Source organism: Peromyscus eremicus, chromosome 14, assembly GCF_949786415.1.
Source record: "Peromyscus eremicus chromosome 14, PerEre_H2_v1, whole genome shotgun sequence".
NCBI classification, from domain to species: Eukaryota; Metazoa; Chordata; class Mammalia; order Rodentia; family Cricetidae; genus Peromyscus; species Peromyscus eremicus.
The window spans coordinates 61,249,637-61,270,335 of record NC_081430.1 but is presented as its reverse complement, the minus strand read 5'-3'; the positions used below and the strand labels follow the sequence as shown (position 1 = coordinate 61,270,335).

Here is a 20,699-nt window from a genome sequence, read left to right as displayed (position 1 = left end):
GCCTGGGCATCAGAGGAGAGGCACTTGGGCAATGATCCTGCTAAACAAGCCCTAAAGACCAGCCTAGAGACAGATAGGGGTATAGGCCAGAGAGCTGTACCTCAGGGTAAAGTCAAAGTGAAAGTGCTTTTTCCTTTTTAGGAAAGCCACCAAGAGAGAAAACATACATGTTAGGACACCCAGGAATAACAACAAACCCTCCACACACTGAGGCAGGAGCAGAACGGCCCCTGCTGGTCTGGCTGGCTCTTCACCCACCTTGATCTGGAGCAGCAGCTGGGAGGGGGATGAGGGTTCCTAGAGGGTCTGTGCAGGATGGATCTGCCCCCCCCAGGAGGTCCCTGAGCACCAGGCAGTCAAGGGGGCAAGGCTTGACTTCTCTGTTGAACTACTACATTGGATTAGCCTTCAACTATCTTTCGGACTGGGGAAGGTAGTGTGTGGCATGTGTAATTTACAGAGATTCAGAACTTTGCTGTCACTGGCTGCAGGGTCTATGCCCCTCCTAAGCAAAGTGCTGGGCCCACCTTGGACACCAAAAAGGAGGCTGCCTTAGGCTCTGTGCATTTAACTCTTCTTGACTGCATGTAGGGTAGTGTGGTGGTTTGAAATAAAATGGCCCCCAAAGAAAGTGGCACTATTAGGAGGTGTGGCCTTGTTGGAGAAGTGTGTCATTGTGGAGGTGGGCTTTGAGGTCTCATATATGCTCAAGCCACACCCAGTGCCTCAGTACACTTCCTATTGCCTCTGGATCAAGATGTAGGATTCTCAGCTACTTCTCCAGCACCATATCTGCCTGCACACTGCCATGTCCCACCATAATAATAATGGACTGAACCTCTGAACTGTAAGCCGCCCAATTATATGTTTTCTTCTATAAGTTCTAAACTTCTAAAGCTGCCGTGGTCATAGGGTCTCTTGATGGCAGTAGAAACCCTAAGACAGGTAGATTGTCCAGAGGTCTGAGCCAAAAGAGATATGTTCAGTTCCCTAAGATCCAGTGTTGGGAAGGCCCTCAGCTTCTTGAGAGGAAGTATCTAGGCCCAGGCCAAGACTCATTCTGTCCAATCTTTCACACATAACTCCTGAGCAATGCTCCACTCTGAGCAGATGGGATTATGATCTGACTGTTCACCCAGAGGCCAAACCCAGGGTAGGGGACCTGTGGGGAAGGAGCCATATGGAAGAAATATGACCAGATATGAGGAATACAGGAACAAGTACCTTTTACTACATCATGTAGAATGTTAACATGCACAAAAATAAAAGGTTCTGAAAACTCAACCAGGTATTCTGATCTGACATAGATTCATTACAGGCTCTTGCCAAGCAGGCACACTTGGGTTTTGCATCCTGGCCCCCAGCCCTGGCCCACCATGTTACCTCTTCTGCCTGTAGGTCAGCATAGCCTCTGCGATGGGCAGCTGGTGAGCACAGTTGGCTCCTGAGATGTACTGGGTGATGCGTGACACGACGTCTGGTGTGTCCTGCACTGCACGGGGCGGAGGCGACAGAGGTCAGCACGTGATTGATTAGGAGGCTGCTGGGGTCTGCGCTGTGTCCCGGGCACTATATCCTGGCTCTTCTCTATTTGCTTTCTGCTAGCTGCCCACCCACAACGGTCCTAGACATAGGTGCCAGGGTTCCTTCTCAAACCCTGAAAGGCCTGTTCTGGAGCCCTGTGCCCCTTCCCAATGTCACAGCCCACAACAAGGCTAAAAACTCAGGCTGGGTGAGGGAAGCCCCATAACACCCCTCCCACCCCACAGTGAGTCTGAGAAATAGGATCTCTTGTGATGGGAGGTCTCCAGTAAAAGGGCCTTTTCTCCAGTGCAAGGGGCAGCCCCTCACCAACACAGTGCCCTGGCCTCACCACTGCTCTGGGCTTCCAGCTTGTTGAACAGGTCTCTCCAGGCCAGATCCTGGAAGAAGTTGTTGTAGCGGTAGTCCACAGAGCCCAGGTACCTGGCCACAGGGTGGGAGCCTGGGAGCCCCAGGAAATCTGTCACCATGTGGAGTTGCCCAACCCCAGACAACCCAGCAGCCCTGAGCCCCTCTGCTGTAAGCCTGCAGGGTTGGGGAGGGGCTATGACAAAGTTCCCACTTCCTGTTGCTCTACCAGGGAAGGCAAATGAGATGGACAAAAGTCAAAGATGAAGGCAGAAAGATCAATGAAGACAATGAGGCAAGGCTCCCAGGTGAGGCGCTGCCTTTAAACTTTACTACTGGTAAACAGATGAAGCCTGGGCAGGTGTGTTTTATAGTTATGTGTTTATAGAACTCCAAATGGCTACTGGAGTTCAAGTCCACAGACCCATAACAACCTATAAAGCTTTTTGCATTTTTGGTGACAGAAACCAAAGCTCATGTGGAGTGATCTGTGGTGGACCACTAGTTTGCCCTGTGACACAGTCTACATGATTAGGACATTTGTCAAAGAGAAGAAAGGAAAGTGGAGGGAAGACTTAGGTCTTACTGTAGAGCCTGGTTCCAGGCTGATCTGGCACTTTTGATCCTTAGCTTCCGAGTGCTAGGGGGACAGGCATAACACTATATCTGGCACACAGGACCTTTCAATGTGGTGAAAATAACTGTGAATTTTTAAACAGCAGAAGCATGTCATATTGGTACCTCTACCCTCACCAGGCTGTGTCCCTGTCTCTGAGGTCTCTCAGGTTTATTAGTCACAGGTGACCAGTAGCCCAAGGCCCCTCACCCAGGGGGATGATGAGGAAGCGCATGTAGCCGAGCCAGTCAGGAGTCTTGTGAGACAGCTGCTCCACGAAGAGCCGCAGGATGGCGCTGAGGTAATGCTGTGCTCCCGCCACCGCGATCTTCACAGGGGTTGGTGGCTGAGAATTGCAGTTGCAGCTGCGATCCCAAGAGGGTGGGGCAGAGAGGGACAGATGCCTCACTGTCTCTGGCCCAGGATCACCCTGCTGAGCTCCAGGAAGCCTATGCCCCTAAGGTGCAGGAGCTATCAAACCCAGGATGCCCCACCAAAAGGAGTTCCAAGTTTGGGGGATAAGAAGCCGAATATCTGCCTGGATATGCCTGGGCCAGAAGACTGTGCTCAAGGCCTCTGCTGGGATCACTGTAAATGGAAGCAGCCCACCAGAGAGTGCTTCTCCCCGTTATCACCCTTAAATGAGCTTCAAGATACCCACTGGGAATCAGAATAAAGCTCTGGGGAGTTTATGGGCAGCACATCTGGAACCATCCATGATTCTCAAGATCAAATATCCCTTGTCTCCAAACAGCAGGCAGGGTTGGGATGTAAGGCCCCAGTAAATACTCAGGCAGAAATGCCAAAGGGTGGTGCCCCAAGTAAGGAAGGATGGCAGACTCACTATCGCTGTATCCGAGAGACAATGGTGCTAAAGGCAGCCTGCACATCAGCAGCAGAGCATGTGCATACCACAGGAAGTGTATGCTTCTGTAGGACATCTGAGAGGAACTAGAAAGGGACAAGCTGACAATGACCTTGGCATAGCACCTAGTAGTCCCTATCCAACCCTCATCACAGGTCCCACAGGACCCACAGATATCCAGGCAAAGCTGATCATCAGCATCCCCCACTGCCCCAGCATGGTCTGGTGTTCTTCAAAGCCATATGAAGCCTTAATTCCCCAGACGACAGAGCACATGGCTGTACCCCTTACCTGTCCCTGCCAGTCAGAGGTGTTGACAAGAATGATATTCTCGGGGAGTTGGTCATCAGAGATGAGGATGTGGTTCAGTTGGTCATACACAGTTTTCCTGGGAATCTAGAGATAGTGAGGTGTCCACACAAGGAGATGCAGCACCCAGGCCTTTCAACTTCCAGCCCTGGGCCTCAATATCCATATCTCAAAGCAGTCATGGAGGCTGGGAGTAAGTAAGGAAGTGCCTAACAAGGAAGTCCCTTGGTCTGGAGTGGCCACCGTTTGGGTGGCTCTGATTCAGAGAGAGCAACAGGATGGCTATAACTAACCCCAGGGTCAACAGGGTTCCTAACAAGAGGACCTATGACTGTCTTCCTGTCTGCAGGGAATTTCACAGTAAACCTTGCAGGTTTGCCCAGTCCTCAGGGCCCCTAGGCTTCTCTCTGCCTCTGCCTGCCACTTGGAGCATCCTCCCTCAGCTCCCCACCCTAACCTGCAGCTGGCTCCTGGTGTCTGGACAGCGCTCATTGTCCAGGCTGTTGGCCCGCTCATTCTGCGGTCGAGCTGGCTGCCGCTCCTTCAGGGATGTGCTCCGGCCCCGGCGGCCAGCTGGCTTTGCCTCTGACCTGCTAGACACCAGGAAAGGCAAAGGAGGACAGCTGGGGTGGCAGGCCAAATGTTCACTGCAGGTTGCACTCTGAATTGTCCCACAACAGCTGCCACCACCCCCACCCAGCAGACCCCTGTGATGTGACATTGCAATCTCCCTAGCACCCTGAGCTCTCAGCAGTTTCATTTCCAAGAACAGCAGAATGGAAGTAGGTGGCACCTCTTGGGCACACTGGCCTTAGAGTCGCAGGCCAGCAGATGGCCAGAGTCAGCTGCTATTGACAGATGGGGTAGGGGACCCACATGCAGTTTCTGGAGTTGGCCCAAATAGTTGGCTTCCCACAACCCTTCCCCAAAGGGGTACATAGTCCCTCAGCACAGGCCCACACCTGGTGGAGGGGATGACAAGAGACTCAGTCTTGGTGATTCTTCCGCTGGGTGGCAGCTTCTCAGTGAACACATCCAGGGTAGACGTCTCAGCCTCTGGACTATCATCAGGTTGCCCTGATGGCTCCCGAGGGGCTGGTGAACTCTGATGGATTGAGAAGGAGCCATATGCACCCATCAGCCAGAAACATTTATCATGCCTCTCCAACGCATGTGCCCGTGATTTAGGGTAAGGCTCTGGGCGTCCTCTGACCTAAGGTCTTGCATGAGGCACAGTCACATGGAGGCAAGAGGAGAGGTACTCCTCTCCTACAAGTAGCTCCTGGTCCAACTATTACTAAGAGACCAGCACCCACCCACCCTGCAACATATCTGAGAGATTCCATGAGGGCCTGGGTCTGACAGCAAGGCTAGGGATACAGCCATCACTTGAGCTACCCAGTCAATATCCAAGAAGGGTGAACCAAGGGTGCCCTGATCACCAGGCAGCCTGGTCATCCTGAGGGTGGTGCACACATCTTCCATGTGGAGTTCACTGTACACTTGAGTTCTGCTGCACATGGTGAGTGCTCCCCATGCTTGCTTACAAGGGCTACCGTGTCAGAGACGCTGTCACTTGGCTGCTGGCCTCCCAGGGATCTCATCTTCTCAGGGACATCAGCCTGCAGGTGATGAGACAAGAATGGGCTGTGCTGCAGAACAAGGATGTCTACTTCTGGATGGGGGCCCAGGGAGACTAGCTTGGAATTTCACAGACCATGAACTCAGGATTACATTAGAAGAATCACCTTCTACTGGGCAGAACCCTGAGCCCAGGACACATCACGCCCAGCTGGATACATGCTGGCTAGGCATTCAGGACTCATAGGGGCAGGAAGGATGAGAATGCCCAGCCCCGTCTAAGGGTCTTACCACTGCACAGCATGGCCCTACTTACCGGGCTTGGAGGCTCCCTATGGCTCCGGGCACTGTGGATGCTCCCTATCTCTGTCTGTGAGCTGGAGTGTGACAGGCCTTCGAAGTATGGCCTGGATGAAGAAAGAGCAGATGTTATTTCCCAAGATCCCCTGTACACTGAAAAGGAGGTTCTACCCACTACACACACTACACACAGAAGGGAAAGCAACATGGAATTCAACAGCAGGCCGTGTGGAAGAACTGTGTGACTACACATCCACTCCCGAGGGGACTTTACACACATAGTAGGATTCTGGAGTGACTGAACTCCAGGCAGGCACAGCTCCTGCACTGGCTATGAAGTCAGTTGCAGAAAACATGTATTCCAGGGCTGGTGAGATGGCTCCATGGGTAAAAGCACCTGCTACCAAGCCTGAAGACCTGAGTTTGATCCTTGGGACCCACACAGTGGGAAGGAGAGACATAACCCTACCGATTTGTCCTCTGACCTCCACACATATGCTGTGGCACAGGCATGTCACCTCCCATAATAAAATTTAAATTTAAAAAAGAAGAAAAGAAGAAGAAAATCAGCCAGGTGGTGGTAGCGCACACCTTTAATCCCAGCACTTGGAAGGCTGAGGCAGGAGGATCTCTGTGAATTTGAGACCAGCCTGGTCTACAAAGCCAGTTCCAGGACAGCTAGGATTATTACACAGAGAAACACTGTCTTGATGATGATGATGATGATGATGATGATGATGAAGAAGAAAGACAAAGAGGAGAAGGAAGAAGAAAAGGAGGAGGAGGAAGAAGAGGAAGAAGAAGAGGAGGAGGAAGAAGAAGAGAAGGAGGAGGAGGAAGAAGAAGAGGGAGAGGGAGAGGGAGGAGAGGAAGAAGAAGAGGAAGGAGGGGGAGGAGGAGGAGGAGGAGGAAGAGGAGAAGAAGAAGAAGAAGGGAGGAGGAGCCCCCATCTGCTCGTGGTGTAACATAAGGAGACTGAGTGTCAGCACAGGATATCTCAGTGCTCTTAATGGGGGTTGCCCCTGTTGAGAACCTTGAGATCTGTACCCAGATCACAGAAACCAGAAGAACATTCTCAACAGCACAAAAGCACCATGGACAGGACCAGAACTCTAAGCCTTCCTAGACATAGTCGGACTATTCCAGACCAATAGATGATTTAACACCCCCTAGGCCACAACAGACCAAGCCTGACAAAGCCATTTCTGACTAATCTAGAATAGCCATAATTCTAGACCAGCCAGGCCAACTCTTGCCGATCCAGACCAATGCATCTGTCTTCAGCAAGATAAAGTGTGAGTGAATAAACAGGAGTCAAGGAAAGCAGAAAGCCAAGAGATGTTAAAGAAGTCAAGATGAGACAGACAGGATACCTGCACGGCCATGTGGGTGATGAAGCTATGCAGAGATCTAGAGATGCAGGGTGTCACCTGTGCATGGCCACTCAGGATCACAGCCCCAAAGTGATCACACATCACTCCAGAACTACAGGCATTAGCTGGCCAGGGATTATGTCACTATAGTTATGTCATGGGGTTCATGATGGGGAGGATCTGGACTCTCTGGGTGGACCCAATGTGACCCCAGAAGTCACTACAGCAGAGAACACACTCAACCCAAAAATATAAGATACTATGCAGGAAGAACCAGTGTTGAGCATGAGGGGGACTAAAGTGGAGGAGAACAAGGAACACTAGCTTGCTTGACCTAAAGGGCATCCCTGCTCTGAGCCATCAAGACATAGGTAGAAAAAGAAGTCAAGGCCTGAGGATGCCACCCCAGAATGGGGAGCATAAGAGATGCTGGAACTTAATTATTGATTGATTGATTGATTGATTGGTCCATGTCCCATTCTATAGCCCAAGCTGCCCTTAAACTTAGTATTCCTCCTGCCTCAGTCTCAGAAATGCTAAGATTACAGGCATGTGCAACCAAGCCCAGCAGTAATGAATAATTATTCAACACTAAGAATTATGATTAATTAATTGCAAGATATAAGGAACCCAAATTTCTTGTGTGTGCTTCTCTCTACTGTCCAAGTTAAAAACTTAAAAAACAAAGGGTCTGTAACTTTTTGGGACATCCTGAGCTTCCCTGTTTTCAGTAGCTACACCAAGACCCAAGTCTATATACTACCTGTCCTGAGGGCTAAGCCTCTCCAGGCCACACATGTACACAGTACATGTGTGTGGACTGGTCTGTTATCCTTCTTCTCTTTCTGCCCTAGGCCAGACTTGGACAGATGTCCTCCCAGCCAAACCAAGGAGGGGCGCTGGCTGGGGCCTCTCCTCTGCTGCCTGTATAGTAGACCCTTGTAGTTTCCAGTATACCTCAAACCTGAGGACAGTGGGGGTACCCTGGGGCCATTCATTCCTCCACAGCCTGCCTCAAGGACCAAGCTCTGGCCTCACAGAGAACCTTCCTAGACGCTCCCCCTTGCCACCTCCAGATGGTTCTGCTTGTCTGTAGTTCCCAATGCACATGGAAGCCTGGTGTTCTGTTTATATGGTTACTACTCACCCTGATACTCCACCATGTGAAAAGATTATGGACCAAGTTACAGTGGGTCAGGAGTAGTTACATCCTCTCTCATCTGCCTTTCTACAAAGGTATCCTTTTCTTTGGGTCATCGGGGAAAAGCTACCTGGCTCTGTCCATCCACTATGTAAGACCTTAGACTCACCTCATGTTGCCTCCTCTCAGGATGTCCCTGCTGGTCTACCCTATGAGAACTGTCCAAGCCCGAGGTTCCCCAGGGTTAAACATGGGTCACAATCACAGGGCAACTCAACCAACCCAAACTATTCCAGAACAATACTGCCAGGCCACTCAGAATTCCTTCTGTCTAGGCTCAAGCTGATTACAAGTGACAGTTTCAAGCTGGGCAGCAGTGGTACACGCCTTTAATCCCAGTACTCGGGAGGCAGAGCCAGGCAGATCTCTGTGAGTTCAAGGCCAGCCTGGTCTACAGAGTGAGATCCAGGACAGGAACCAAAGCTACACAGAGAAACCCTGTCTCGAAAAACAAACAAACTAAAAAAGAAGTGGCAGTTTCAACCTGGCGTGGCTTACCTTAGCTTGGGCTTGGGGGTGCTAAGGACACTGTCATCATCGTCCATGTCAGGGCCACTGTCACTGGGGTTCTCCACGTCCAGTGTGTCATACAGAAGATCCAGGTCCTCCTCCACCTCAGGAACATGTTCTGCAGGGTCCTGCTCCGAATCTAGGACCTACAGCAATGCTGACATGTATGAGAGCCCCAGAGGGGCCTGTGCCACTGTTTGGCTAGTAGCTGAAGGCTAACAAAGGCGGATGTGCAGGAACAAGACCAAGAGGACAAACAATGCCACAAAACTACACTTATTGCCAAACATCCTATTTTGATTGCTTTTTTCTTTTTCTTTTTCTTTTCTCTCTGTGTGTGTGTTCACAGGATAGAAGCTAATGTCAAATATCTTCCTCTAAGCCAGGTGTAGTGGCGCATGCCTTTGGTTCCAGCACTCATGAAGCAGAGGTAGGAGAATCTTTGAATTCAAGGCCAGCCTGGTTTACAAAGCAAATTCCAGGTTGGCCAGGGCTACACAGAGAAACTCTCTTCCAAAAGACAAAACACAAACAAAAAAGTCCTTCCACCTCTTTGTGCCTTATTTTTTGAGATTGGGTTTCTTGCTGAACCTGAAGCCGAGCGGTGGTGGCACACGCCTTTAATCCCAGCACTTAGAAGGCAGAGGCAGGTGGATCTCTGTGAGTTCAAGGCCAGCCTGGTGTACAGAGTGAGTTCCAGGACAGCCAGGGCTACACAGAGAAATCTTTTCTCAAAAGATAAAAAACAAACAAACAAACAAACAAAACTCAGGTCCTCACGTTTGTGCAGGAGGTGCCGGACTCACTGCGCCACTGTTTTCCCAATCCCTTTTCTTTACTACTCTGATTTAGGAACTGGGATCATCTCACAAGGACCTCAGGTGGACTCCGGGTGTGATCACCCTCCTATGTGGATAGGCTTGTCCAGGGTGTGTCAGAACACAATGCTCACATCTTGTGAAGCAAACAGGCAGTCATACTTGGAGAACACGTGAGGCCCTGTAATCCTCTCAACCAAGACATGAGGCTCTTCTCTCCCAGAAAGTCCTCTTGGCCTGGTAGAGTCATGTTTTTGTTCTCCCAGGCAAACCCTGATCAAAGCTGTGCTCAGTCTGAAGGTGTTTCCCATAGAGATGGTGTCAGGATATATCTATCAAGAGAAACTCCCAAGTTTCGTGTTGGAGGTACTCTAGGAAGTGATTCAAGCGTGAGGGTGGAGCTCTCATGAAAATTAGTGACCACAGAAAAAGGGCTGAGGGGAATGGGCTCCTTTTGTCCCCAATGTGAGGACGGACACACACACACACACACACACACACACACACACACACACACACAAACATACGTATGAATGCACACACACCATCTTTGAAGAATAGGTCTTTTCCAGACTCTGAATCTGCTGAGCCTTAATATTGGACTTCCAGCCTCCAGAACCATGAGCAAGAAATGCTGGCTTCTCCATTACCCAGTCTAAGATGATCAGCCCTAGAAGAAGGCAGAAACAAGCACAGAGGAGCAGGGAGCCACTGTATGTGGTGATGGAACAGGATGTTGGTAAAAATAAAGCAGACCCAAAATGAAAAAATATGGTTCTGGGACCTGGAGGAAAGGTCATCTATGACAAAGAAGAAAAAGCTTGGTAGATTTACAGGGTCTGGGTCTGGGTATTTTAAGGAGGACAGAACTTGTAAATGACAGAACAGGGTATCTGGCAAAATAAACCTCCAATTTGGAGGGAGCTATGGTACCTCTCTCGACAGTTTACAATAAAATGCAAGGGGGGAAATGAGATAAAAATCAAAAGACAACTAGATCTTACAGATGTGGAAAAGTCCCAGCTAGACCAGGTTGTAGAGTGAAAGTGGGAACTGGAGAAATGGCTCAGTGGTTCCTAGTGTGTGTGTACTGCTCTTACAGAGAACCAGAGTTCAGCTCCTAGCACTCAAGTCAGCCAGCTCATAACGTTTTCCAACTACAGCTCAGGGAATCCAATGCCCCTTTCTGTCCTCTATGGGCACTGCAGTCATGTGCACAAACACCCACACAGATGTGCACATATGCACAAAAAAATAAAGCATTTTTTAAAAATTAAGTATGTTTGGCCACAAGAAGTTTGAAGAGATCAATATGCACAGAGGGAGTGAGGACCTACTGAACAAGACGATGGGAGATGACCCAAAGATGCTTCCACGCTGAGGTCCTGAGGGCAGCATGGTTTCAAGTAGTTGCTCCTGAGGCACAAAGTTGTGTCACGACAGGGCCCAGGTGTGGTCAGGCAGTAGCCACGGTCCCTCAGACAGCACCGAGGCCAATCTCTGCAGCACCTAGAGGTGCCAATTCTCAAAGTTTGCAGAAATATGGTCATTTTAAATTGGCTGCCACAGGATGTGCTGTCCCAGCAGAGGCCTGAGATGGAAGCAGGGCCATGTCTAAAAGGACCCTTTCCAGTAAAGAACAGAGAAGCCACGGCAGTGGAGTGCTGTGAGAGGCAGAACTGCAGTCTCTGGCCACAGTGCCAGCCCAGGAGAGCCATAAGGCACATAGCTGCTATCTGAGACTGCAGGCTACACCCAGTGACACTGTGGGGTGTACTGCCAGGTCCTAGAGACCCAGCCCCATGTGTCCTGAGAGCAGACTATTGAACCAAAGAAGGGTTTCCTAGCCTTAAGATTCAATGTCTGGGGAATGGAAAGACAGTTCAGCAGTTCAGAGCACTGGCTGCCCTTGTAGAGGAATGGAGTTCAGTTCCCAGCACCCATATGGCAGTTCCTAACCATCTGTAACTCCAGTTCCAGGGGATCTGATGCCCTCTTCTGACCTCCGTAGGTACCAGATATGCATGTAGTGCACATATATACGTACAGGCAAAACACTCATACCTATAAAATAAATCAATCCTTTTTTTTTTTTTTCTTTCTTAAGATACAGTGTTTGAGGCAAGTGAGAGTAAAGGAAATTTCTACCAAGTCTAAGGACCTAAGTTTGATCCCTGTGTCTCACATGGTGGAATGAGAAAACAGACTCCAGCAAGTTGTCTTCTGACCTCTACATACACACACCAAACAGATAGATAAAATAAATGTACAAAAAATTTTGCCCTGCTGGGTTCTGGACTCACTAGGGAGCATTTACCTTACTCCCCCTTTCTCCTTTTAGAACAGAGTATCTGCCTTGTGCTGGTCTCATAATTTACCTTGAAAGCACATAATTTGATTTTATGCTCACACTTGGACCTGTAGTGAGGTAGACAGTACTTGGACACTCTAGTTTTTAAGAATTTGAGTTGGCCAGGCAGTGGTGGTGCAAGCCTTTAATCCTAGCACTAGGGAGGCAGAGGCAGGTGGATCTACAGGGTGAGTTCCAGGACAGGCTCCAAAGCTACACAGAGAAACCCTGTCTCCAAAAACAAAAACAAACAAAAACAAAAACAAAAACAAAAGGAATCTGAGTTGATGGTAGAGTGAATTAAGATTTTAAGGGCTAGAATGAATATTTTGTGTGAGGGAAAGAAATGAATTTTGGGGTCTAGGAGCAGAATGTTTTAATATGAATATTTGTGTTCCCTAAAAATGTTTTGTGCTGGAACTTGCTCTGTAGACCAGGCTGGCCTTGACTGAGAGAGCTGCCTGCCTCTGCCTCCAGATAGCTGGGATTAAAGCCGTGTACCACTACCTAGCTTCCCTAAAATTCTTATGTTAAAACCTAACCCCCAAGGTGATTCAGTAAGAGGCAGGCCTTTGGAATAGCGCTGTTCCCATCCACTGTGTGAGGATGTGAAGATGCAGCACTGTCTATGAAGATCTAGTCCTCTCCAGATAAGAATCTGCCAGCACCTTTGGCTTTTCAGTCTCCAACTATTAACAGCATTCTTTCGATGTACTTTACAGAAAAAAAATACATATACATGTATATATATATACATACACACACACACACACACACACACACACACACACACACACACACGTATACATATATATGCAACTCACCTGCCATTTTCTTTTTTAATTATTATTATTTTATGTGTATGGGTATTTTGCTTGTATATCTGTCTGTGGACCACATGTGTGCCTGGTGTTGGTAGAGGCCAGAAGGAGGCATTGGATTCTCTGGAGTTATAGATGGCTTACAAGTTTTCATGTGTGTGCTAGAAATTGAACTTAGGTCTTCTGGAAGAGCAGTCAGCTCTTACAGCTGAGCTGTCTCTCCAGCCCCTGTCTGTATTTTGGTCTACAGTCCCACACAGGTGAGCACACATTCCAGGATGTGGGTTGTGAGTGGGAGTCAGTGCCTGTGCATAACTCCTAGTAACAAGGGGTGTGGAGACACATGGTGGAGTTCTGGCTAGATGGTCTTCTCACATGAACGGGAACAGTACAAAACAGATATGGAACAAATCACATGGCTTGATAACTTGCATGAATTCTTCACAAACGTGGGAGATTATTCCTATCAAAATAAAAACGTTCTTTCCCTGACCAATGTCCAGGATGTTGGCTAAACTTTCCAGAGTTTAGGCTGAGTCTCAGAAGCCAGAACAAAAGCCGAGTATGATAGGTTTATTTTGAGACGCAGCCCTATTGCTTGGTAAACATGAAACTCCAAGGTTATGATCCAATTTCCTCAACCTAAAAGCCTGCATGGTCCTAGGCCAGGCAGCTTCCTTGCTATGTGCACACTTTCAACTAGGCTGAGTCTGTCTCACTATGAGATGCAAGCTTTGGGCTGGAGAGATGGCTCAGAGGTTAAGAGCACTGACTGCTCTTCCAGAGGTCCTGAGTTCAATTCCCAGCAACCACATGGTGGCTCACAACCATCTGTAATGAGAGCTGGCACCCTCTTCTGTATACATAATAAATAAATAAATCTTTAAAAAAAAAAAAAAAAAAAGAGAGATGCAAGCTTCAAGATTTAGGTCCTAGAGGCTATTCCACTGAATCATGCTGGTGATGTTTCAGAGTGGATGCTGGCCCCACAGAAAGCCCCATGGCTGAGAAGAGCCACCCTCAATACCTGCACATGTGAAGAGCAACTGCTAAACATTGGTGCTAGGGCTGGATTGGGACCCTGCTGCTATGGGGTGTGGCCCTTGCATAAATGGATGCAGAGGGTGGGTGCACACTTTGAGGACAAACATTCAAGTGTCCTCTCTCTACTATGGGGCCAGACTCTTGACTCTGTTTTATGATTTTTCTTTTGATGAAGAAACTCAATACCTAAGACTGGGGATTAGAGAAAAGCTAAGAAACCAACATTCGTGGCATGTTGGCTACAGAACAGGCTGTGCATGGCAGGAGCTGGGGTATGGAAACTCTGTACTTTCTACTTACTTTTTCTATGAACCTGAAACTGCTCCCCAAAATAGTCTATTTATAAGAACCAATGATTAGCCCTCTGCTTGTCCTACTACAGGTGCACCATGACTTCAAGTTCAACAGAAACCAGTGGGTGAGCCTGGCTCTTTGCTGGCTTCCCACAGCTGCCATCCAGGCTGGCAGGCAGAGGGCAGTACCCACAGATGGTAAGTGCAGAGCCAGACCCGGCCTGGAGCTTGCTGGAGCACACCCTGCCCAGCATGACACCAGGGTGCTGCAGCAGCTATGCAGAGCCCTGGCCTACTCACCTCCTCTGACACTTTAAACCTGCGCAGTAGCGCCACCACCTTCTGCTTGAAGTTCTGTTGCTGTAAGACAAGAAGTACAAGAATCTCACATTAGGCATGAGGGGGAGAGGGGCTACATTCCTGGGACATAGCAAGGAATTGCACTCTGGACTCTCAATGAGGGACAGGAGGGGACACAGCTCACATCTATGAAAGTGTAAACTGGGCATAAACACCACGTGAACATTCTTAGTGTTTGAAAGCACAGACTGAGGCCAGACTCAGAAACATGGGGGAAGGGGGTGCTGATAGTCCTCACCCACTGAGGGGCAACCAGGGAAGGGCACAGGGTGGCTCTGCAGTTCTAGAAGCTTCTGCAGCTCTATCCAGGCTCTCCAGCACCTTCCCACAGCTGCACCTCCCAGCAAAGGCCCTGACCTCATCTTCAGAAGGAGACTGCCGCCCTGTGGGAGGCCGTCAGGAGAGCACAGGGTGGATGACACCGTGGAGCCTGTGCTATGAGTCCAGTGAAGCTGCTCACACTGTTGGCTGCAGTGCCTCTGCTCCAGCCACTGTTCTCCAGGGACTCTGCCACCCTCACAGAGCTGACCCTAACAGGGAGGGTGCTTCCTGCATGGTCCCTCAGGCTGGCCCAAGAGCTCCAGATGGTGCTGCCTGTATTCAGGGAAGACCCAGTTTGTATCCAGAGTGGCTTTAGTCCTGTGGCCACTGTTTGCCCACAACCTCCTTTTCACTCTGTCAAAGGCTGACAGTGCTGTCCCTGGTCAGTATTGGGAAGGGGCTACCCATGCCAGCCAGTCCTGCAGCCTAGTTCCGGGCCCCAGGGCCCACTGATAGTCACTGTGCAGGCTGAGAATAGGCTGAAGCCTATTCCATGTTTCCTCCTGTGAGAAAGGCCTAACAGTCAAGTCTCTATGCTGGTAGACCAGTCTTGTTCCCCCAAAAAGGAACTGGTCCCACACATGGTGAGTCTGAGTGCTATGGTGATGGAGAAAACATCAGCCTCAATGGCCCATACATGTAGGTTTATGGGCTTGAGGCAGCTACCCCAGCCTGATTCCAGACCCCAGGGCTTGACGCCCATATAAAGTTGGAGTGGGGTGTGAGAGAATGGCAGCCAGAAGACAACCCTGTCTTGCTTATTGTGTCTATTTTGACTAAAAACAGCCAGGATTCTGCCCTGAGGGCAAGTGGGAATTCTAAGAATCTTTTGGGCCATATGTCATGTGAGGCCATCTGTCCTCTTGCCCACAGCCTCCCAGTGAGCCTCCCAGCCATTGCCCACCCTCCTTGCCCTTCCCCAGTGTTAGTAAAACTAGTTTCCACCGACCCTGGTCATGGACGTCGTTCTTACTATCGAGCGCCGCTGCTTCTTGGGTTTTCCCACATCAAAGTCATCCTCATCAAGATCCTGTGTAGACATGCACAGTGCCTGAGGCCACAGCACCTGCACAGCAGGCCCACCCCATGGCAGTGTGACGGAGGCCATCACCCGGCAGTCAGCTACTAACACTCCCAAGCCTTGCAGGGCTGCCCACTGACATGTCCTAGCCCCAGGGAGGAAGCAACCAGGTGCCACACATCAGCTCCTCTGCCCTTCTCATCCCATGTGGCACTTGAGACCCACAGACCTCATATGGGCTAGCACAAGGAAGTCCCCTTCAGTCCCAAGCCGCTTATCTATAGAGATGGAAATGGAAGCTGTCAGGGGCCTCTCCCACCTCAGGCTCAAATTGTTACCTGCCCTTGTACAGCATCATCACTGGCTTCTTGCTCAGAGGAAAAGCTCTCATACTCCTCCTCAGAGTAGTTATCTGCGGAATGAGCACACAGAAGGAAGAGTACCTTTAGATTCCACCTGATGCCATGGCAATGAGTTGGCAACAGAACGTCCCCTGGGAGCAAAGGGGAGCTATAAGGTGACAGCCCCAGGTAGACCAGGGGAACTTGAGACACCAGTGCTGTGGCCCTGAGCACCAAGAGTCTAAGGACAGCAGGCCACATGGCTGTGGGGTTGGTGGAGCAAGAGAGCAGGGGAAATACAGTGACCCTAGTTGTGATAGTAGCAGCAGATGATGGTTGCAGGGTACCTGCCCCATACCAGAACCTGGGTGCTCAGAGCATCAAAGGTACTGCATGACAGACCCCCGTGACACCTACATATTGTAGATACACAGAACTTATGACAGAACTTCAACAGTACATGACTTCCCCAAAAGTTTCCAACTAGAAAGAAATCCAATAGACACATCACATCCCACCCTGCCTTCTCCAACCACCCTGGGACAGCCCTCCTACACATGTGGGCAGGAAGTGGCATGAGCAGAGGAAGGCAGAGGAAGAAGGCACAGTGACTCACCTGTGGATTTGGCCTTGGGGCCAGCCTGCATTGCACTGTCCTCATGGTCGATGGGCTGGCTGGACAGGGAGACGATCCAGATCTCAGCCACCTTGACAGAGGCCTCTTTGATGCTGCTGCAGAGGCTCAGCACCTGGCCACCCTCGGAGGGGTGCTGCATTACCTGGGGGGCATGGTTCTAGACATCAGGAAGGCTACCATCCCAGAGAGCTCCAATATACAGAAGCAACAGACACCTAGTAGAAGGCTGAGCAGGAAACCAGAGGAAGCCCAGGGACCAAGTAGATTGGCTGAGTGGGTCGGTCAGTGCCAGGCTTGGTATTTCTCTGATTACAAGCAGACAGAGGAGTGTATCTACAGATCACCCAATTCTGGCACCCATGCCACCCCTTGGAAGTCACTTAAATAGTTCCTGGCCCCCACTCACATCTATCTACTGTTCCAGCCTGGGAACCTCAGCAGCAGCCACAGTGTGTGACTGGGGATCACCCAATCTTGGGAAACCAGATGTCTAAAGACTCGTGTACAGAAGTCAAGGAAGAATAGCTACCAACATAGGTCATGTCTGTAATGGCACAAGAAGCCCAGGCCTGGCTCACTGGAGGGCCAAGACCCTGGCTAACTGTTGTAACAAACTCAAGACAGCAGGAACCAGTACTGACCTAGATATTGTCCTGGCCCTGACACTGCCTCAAAAGCAGACACAAGTGGCAGCCCTGTCCCTGACAGGGCCTCTGCACATGCACAGCTGCTCTGGGGTCATTTGATCAGACCCAAATGTTAAAATTTTATAGATTAAAAAAAATTGGTACCTGGAGCCAGCAAAGATGTCTCAGCGGGAAAAGGCATTGCTGCCACGCAATGACCTGAGTTCAATCTCTAGCAGCCACATGGTGGAAGGAGAAAATCTAATGCCACAAATTGTCCTCTGACCTCCATACTCATCACACACACACACACACACACACACACACACACACACACACACACAAATAAATAAACATAGTAAATTTTTTAAATTGGGAACTGATTTAGGGTGACAACTCTAATCAGTGAAGAAAATAATTTTAAGGACATTCACATTTATTTTTACCAACATTTCAGAAACCAGGAAGACAGGCCCACAGCTCCATACCAAATACTGGGACCTTCATGTGCCAAGTGCACATAGCGGACACATGGAGGAAAACCTCTCTCACCTGATTCTACAGATGCACTGAGTGCTTGTCCTCTCCCTAAGGGCGACCTCAGATTTAAGTGAGAATAGCAATCTGTTCAGACATTAACATCTATTTAGGAAGCTGACCCCTTGCAGCACCAGGATTTGAACACAGGGGTTGAGGGACACCCAGGCTTGTATGAAACAGGAGATTGGGGGAGGTGTGTGTGTGTGTGTATGTGTGTGTGCGCGTGCGCGCGCGCATGCATAAGCCAGGATAAGGTGGAGTCTCTTTATCTAGAAAACCTGCTCTCTGGCCTCCTATACTGCAAGGGTAGGCAGCATGCCTGCTCTGACCACAGTAGCCTACTGTTCTCTGGGATGTCCTGAGAAAGGTTGGTCCTGCCAGGAAAGTCAGAAGCATATTCTGTACCAGTTGCTTCACCTACAAAGAACCTTTTTGGCCAGGTAGGCCCCAGGCAGATGGGCACAGACAAGGCCCTGCCAAGGGGCTTTTGCCTATCTCAACCCTGCTCTGCTGCTAGCCCTTTGCTTCATGTTCCCTTTCGCTTCCCTGGCCCAGAACTCCCGGCCCCTGGCTAAAGCTGGGCTTCTGGGAACATCCTGGGTTGGTGCTGGCAGGCTAGGCACAGTCTTGGGTAGTAGCAGGTCCCTCTTCAGCACCTCTGTAGCTCAGTCCTCAGGAACCCTCTGGCCCACCAGGAGCTGGTGACAGTGAGTTACCACAACAAGGGGCTGAAGCCAAGTCAACCTGGGGAGCCAATCCCTCTTAACTCCCTCTTTCATTTTCAAAGTTAAGGTAGCTGGAGAGAGTAAAAACAGAGGAGGGTAGTAGGCGAGGGTGAGAAGTGGGCTTTGGGGAACTGCAGTGAGTGAGGGGAGCCTTAGGAGTGACAGGACACAGGAGGCATGAAGTTTTTAAAACATAGGTGCTGCAGCAGGTGTACCTTTGGGACGGTCACTCCAGCACAGCTTAGGAAATTGAAGGGAAGCCTCAGCCTAGGAGGACAAGCGAAGTTCCAAGAGACAGTATGTAGCAGGATTGGGTGCTTAGGCCAGAAGAGAGGAAGAAGAGGATGGGGCACCTGAATGCACAAGTAGCTGAGTAGGTGCTGGGCAGCCCAGAAGCCTTGGGTAGTTCAGGTTGGGGACAGTGCCACAATCTGGCTTGCAGCCAACCTTGCAGCCTCGGGTGGCCATCAACACAGCTGCACTTGCCCTAGACACTAAATGGAGCTCCAAAAGAGGAGAGCTCTATGCCGTAGAGACAAAGTGGACAATGCTAAGCTGCCTCTTCTCCCAGGCTATTCACGTAGCTAACAGGGGTCCAGCTGCTCGCTTGGAGGCTTCATCTGCCTAGGAGCCCACCTTGTCTCCACAGTCTCCCCAGAACACAGGGCTTCCAGGAGACATGGGAATCTCTAGCTGATGTCCTTTCTGAGCTGCTAGGGCGGGGTGAAGACTAAGGGGCACCAGAGGAGCTGTGTAAGGAAGGAGTCCAGGAGGGACAGCTCCAAACACTCTTCTGGGAAGTGGAGTACACCTGGCTACAGGTGCAGGAGCAGCCATGCTGCGCAGCATAGGACTGGGGACCTGGGAAGTAGCTACAGAGTGGCATCCTGCCATTACAGTGGAACCGCGTGTTCTGGAGCCCTGGACGCCAGCCCAGACACCTACCTCAGCCATGTTGATAGAGCCTGCAGCCAGCGTTTTATAGCCCAGGATTGTTCTGTTCTTGTACCGCTTTCTGCGCTGCAGCATGATCTGGAGCTTGTTGCCTTCTCTCTTCAGGAAGTGGGGGTACTGCAGACACAAGTAAGCTTGCCTGAGGCCCGGTGCAGCACAGACATTAGACCACACAGTCAACGGGGCCCTAAGGAGCACCTGCTGACACTGCTAAGGCCTTCTTCCAGCCCTTCGTCAGCCCACCCTCAGGAATCTGCAACGTCAGTGAGGCCACCTTCTGCTTAGTGTCAGGGATTCCGCTTCCACACTAGTGGAACTTATCTGTTTTTGAGATGGGTTCACATGTTTAGGGACATCTGAAGAGAGACTGGCAGCTTCTCAGTACATAATTTCCAACATGGCCCTAAGTCTTTGGTGGTCTCCCATGTGTGGGAGTAGCTGGGTGCCTTCTGTGGGTGACCATGTGCTTTCTGTGGGTTCCTGTGCACTCCCTGGCTAAACTGCCAGGCAACAGTCCCATCTGCTATAGGTTGCCCATGCCTAGAACCTACACTTGTGACAGGGGCTTCACTCAGTGAAAGCAGTTCCCACAGGATTCTCAGAGCTCACAACTAGAGCCTGGTGTACGTTCTGGAAGCGGGGTTAAACTTTAGTCTCCAAGCAGGCTGGTCATCCACACACCTTTCTCAGAAGCCATGGGAGCCATGTACCTGATACAGGAGTATTTGGTAAATTACACTTCAATAAACTAGATTCGCTGCAGTAGTGCATAAAACTCAGAAGCAGATGATCTGACTGACAGTCTACATTCTCCACAAGGCACTCAGAAAACTCTGAATTTAATACATTGAGTTTCCATACAGTCCTGCCAATCTTTGCTAAACAAGAAAATAAAATAACCCTGACTTGATAATATATTTGATCCTTGTGATGCTTAATACTGACTGTCACCTTGAAGGATCTAGAATTGCCTAGGAGACAGGCCCTGGTGTGCTCCAGTCAGGAGTATCTAGACCGGGCTATCCTTTGAACATACCTGTGAGGGATTACTTAGATTAGGCTAACTGAGGTGGAAAGACCTACTCTAAATGTAAGCAGTTCCTTGGGTTCTAGGCTGGAGGAAGAGAGCTGAGCATCCGCAATCACAGCTCTCCGCTTCCTGACTGCAGATACATTGTGACCAGCTACCTCAAGCTCCTGCTG

The 20,699-nt window shown here is 50.0% G+C and overlaps 1 protein-coding gene across 2 annotated transcripts in view; it reads right to left on the bottom strand.

The window, feature by feature from the left end:
- Pacs2 (phosphofurin acidic cluster sorting protein 2) overlaps positions 1-20,699 on the bottom strand; it is a 58,437-nt gene that overhangs the window by 7,299 nt on the left and 30,439 nt on the right. Inside the window, exons 4-18 of one of the 2 annotated variants that reach the window (XM_059279979.1) lie at positions 19,488-19,613; positions 16,631-16,793; positions 16,012-16,085; positions 15,602-15,682; positions 14,272-14,331; positions 8,634-8,791; positions 5,578-5,668; positions 5,228-5,302; positions 4,643-4,785; positions 4,138-4,273; positions 3,663-3,767; positions 3,351-3,457; positions 2,717-2,871; positions 1,874-1,984; positions 1,384-1,492 (exon numbers count right to left, since the gene is read on the bottom strand). In XM_059279979.1, coding sequence (XP_059135962.1) covers positions 1,384-1,492; positions 1,874-1,984; positions 2,717-2,871; positions 3,351-3,457; positions 3,663-3,767; positions 4,138-4,273; positions 4,643-4,785; positions 5,228-5,302; positions 5,578-5,668; positions 8,634-8,791; positions 14,272-14,331; positions 15,602-15,682; positions 16,012-16,085; positions 16,631-16,793; positions 19,488-19,613 — 1,694 coding nt within the window. The remainder of the gene's footprint in view (positions 1-1,383; positions 1,493-1,873; positions 1,985-2,716; positions 2,872-3,350; positions 3,458-3,662; positions 3,768-4,137; positions 4,274-4,642; positions 4,786-5,227; positions 5,303-5,577; positions 5,669-8,633; positions 8,792-14,271; positions 14,332-15,601; positions 15,683-16,011; positions 16,086-16,630; positions 16,794-19,487; positions 19,614-20,699) is intronic. The other variant, XM_059279980.1, reaches the window with a different exon arrangement.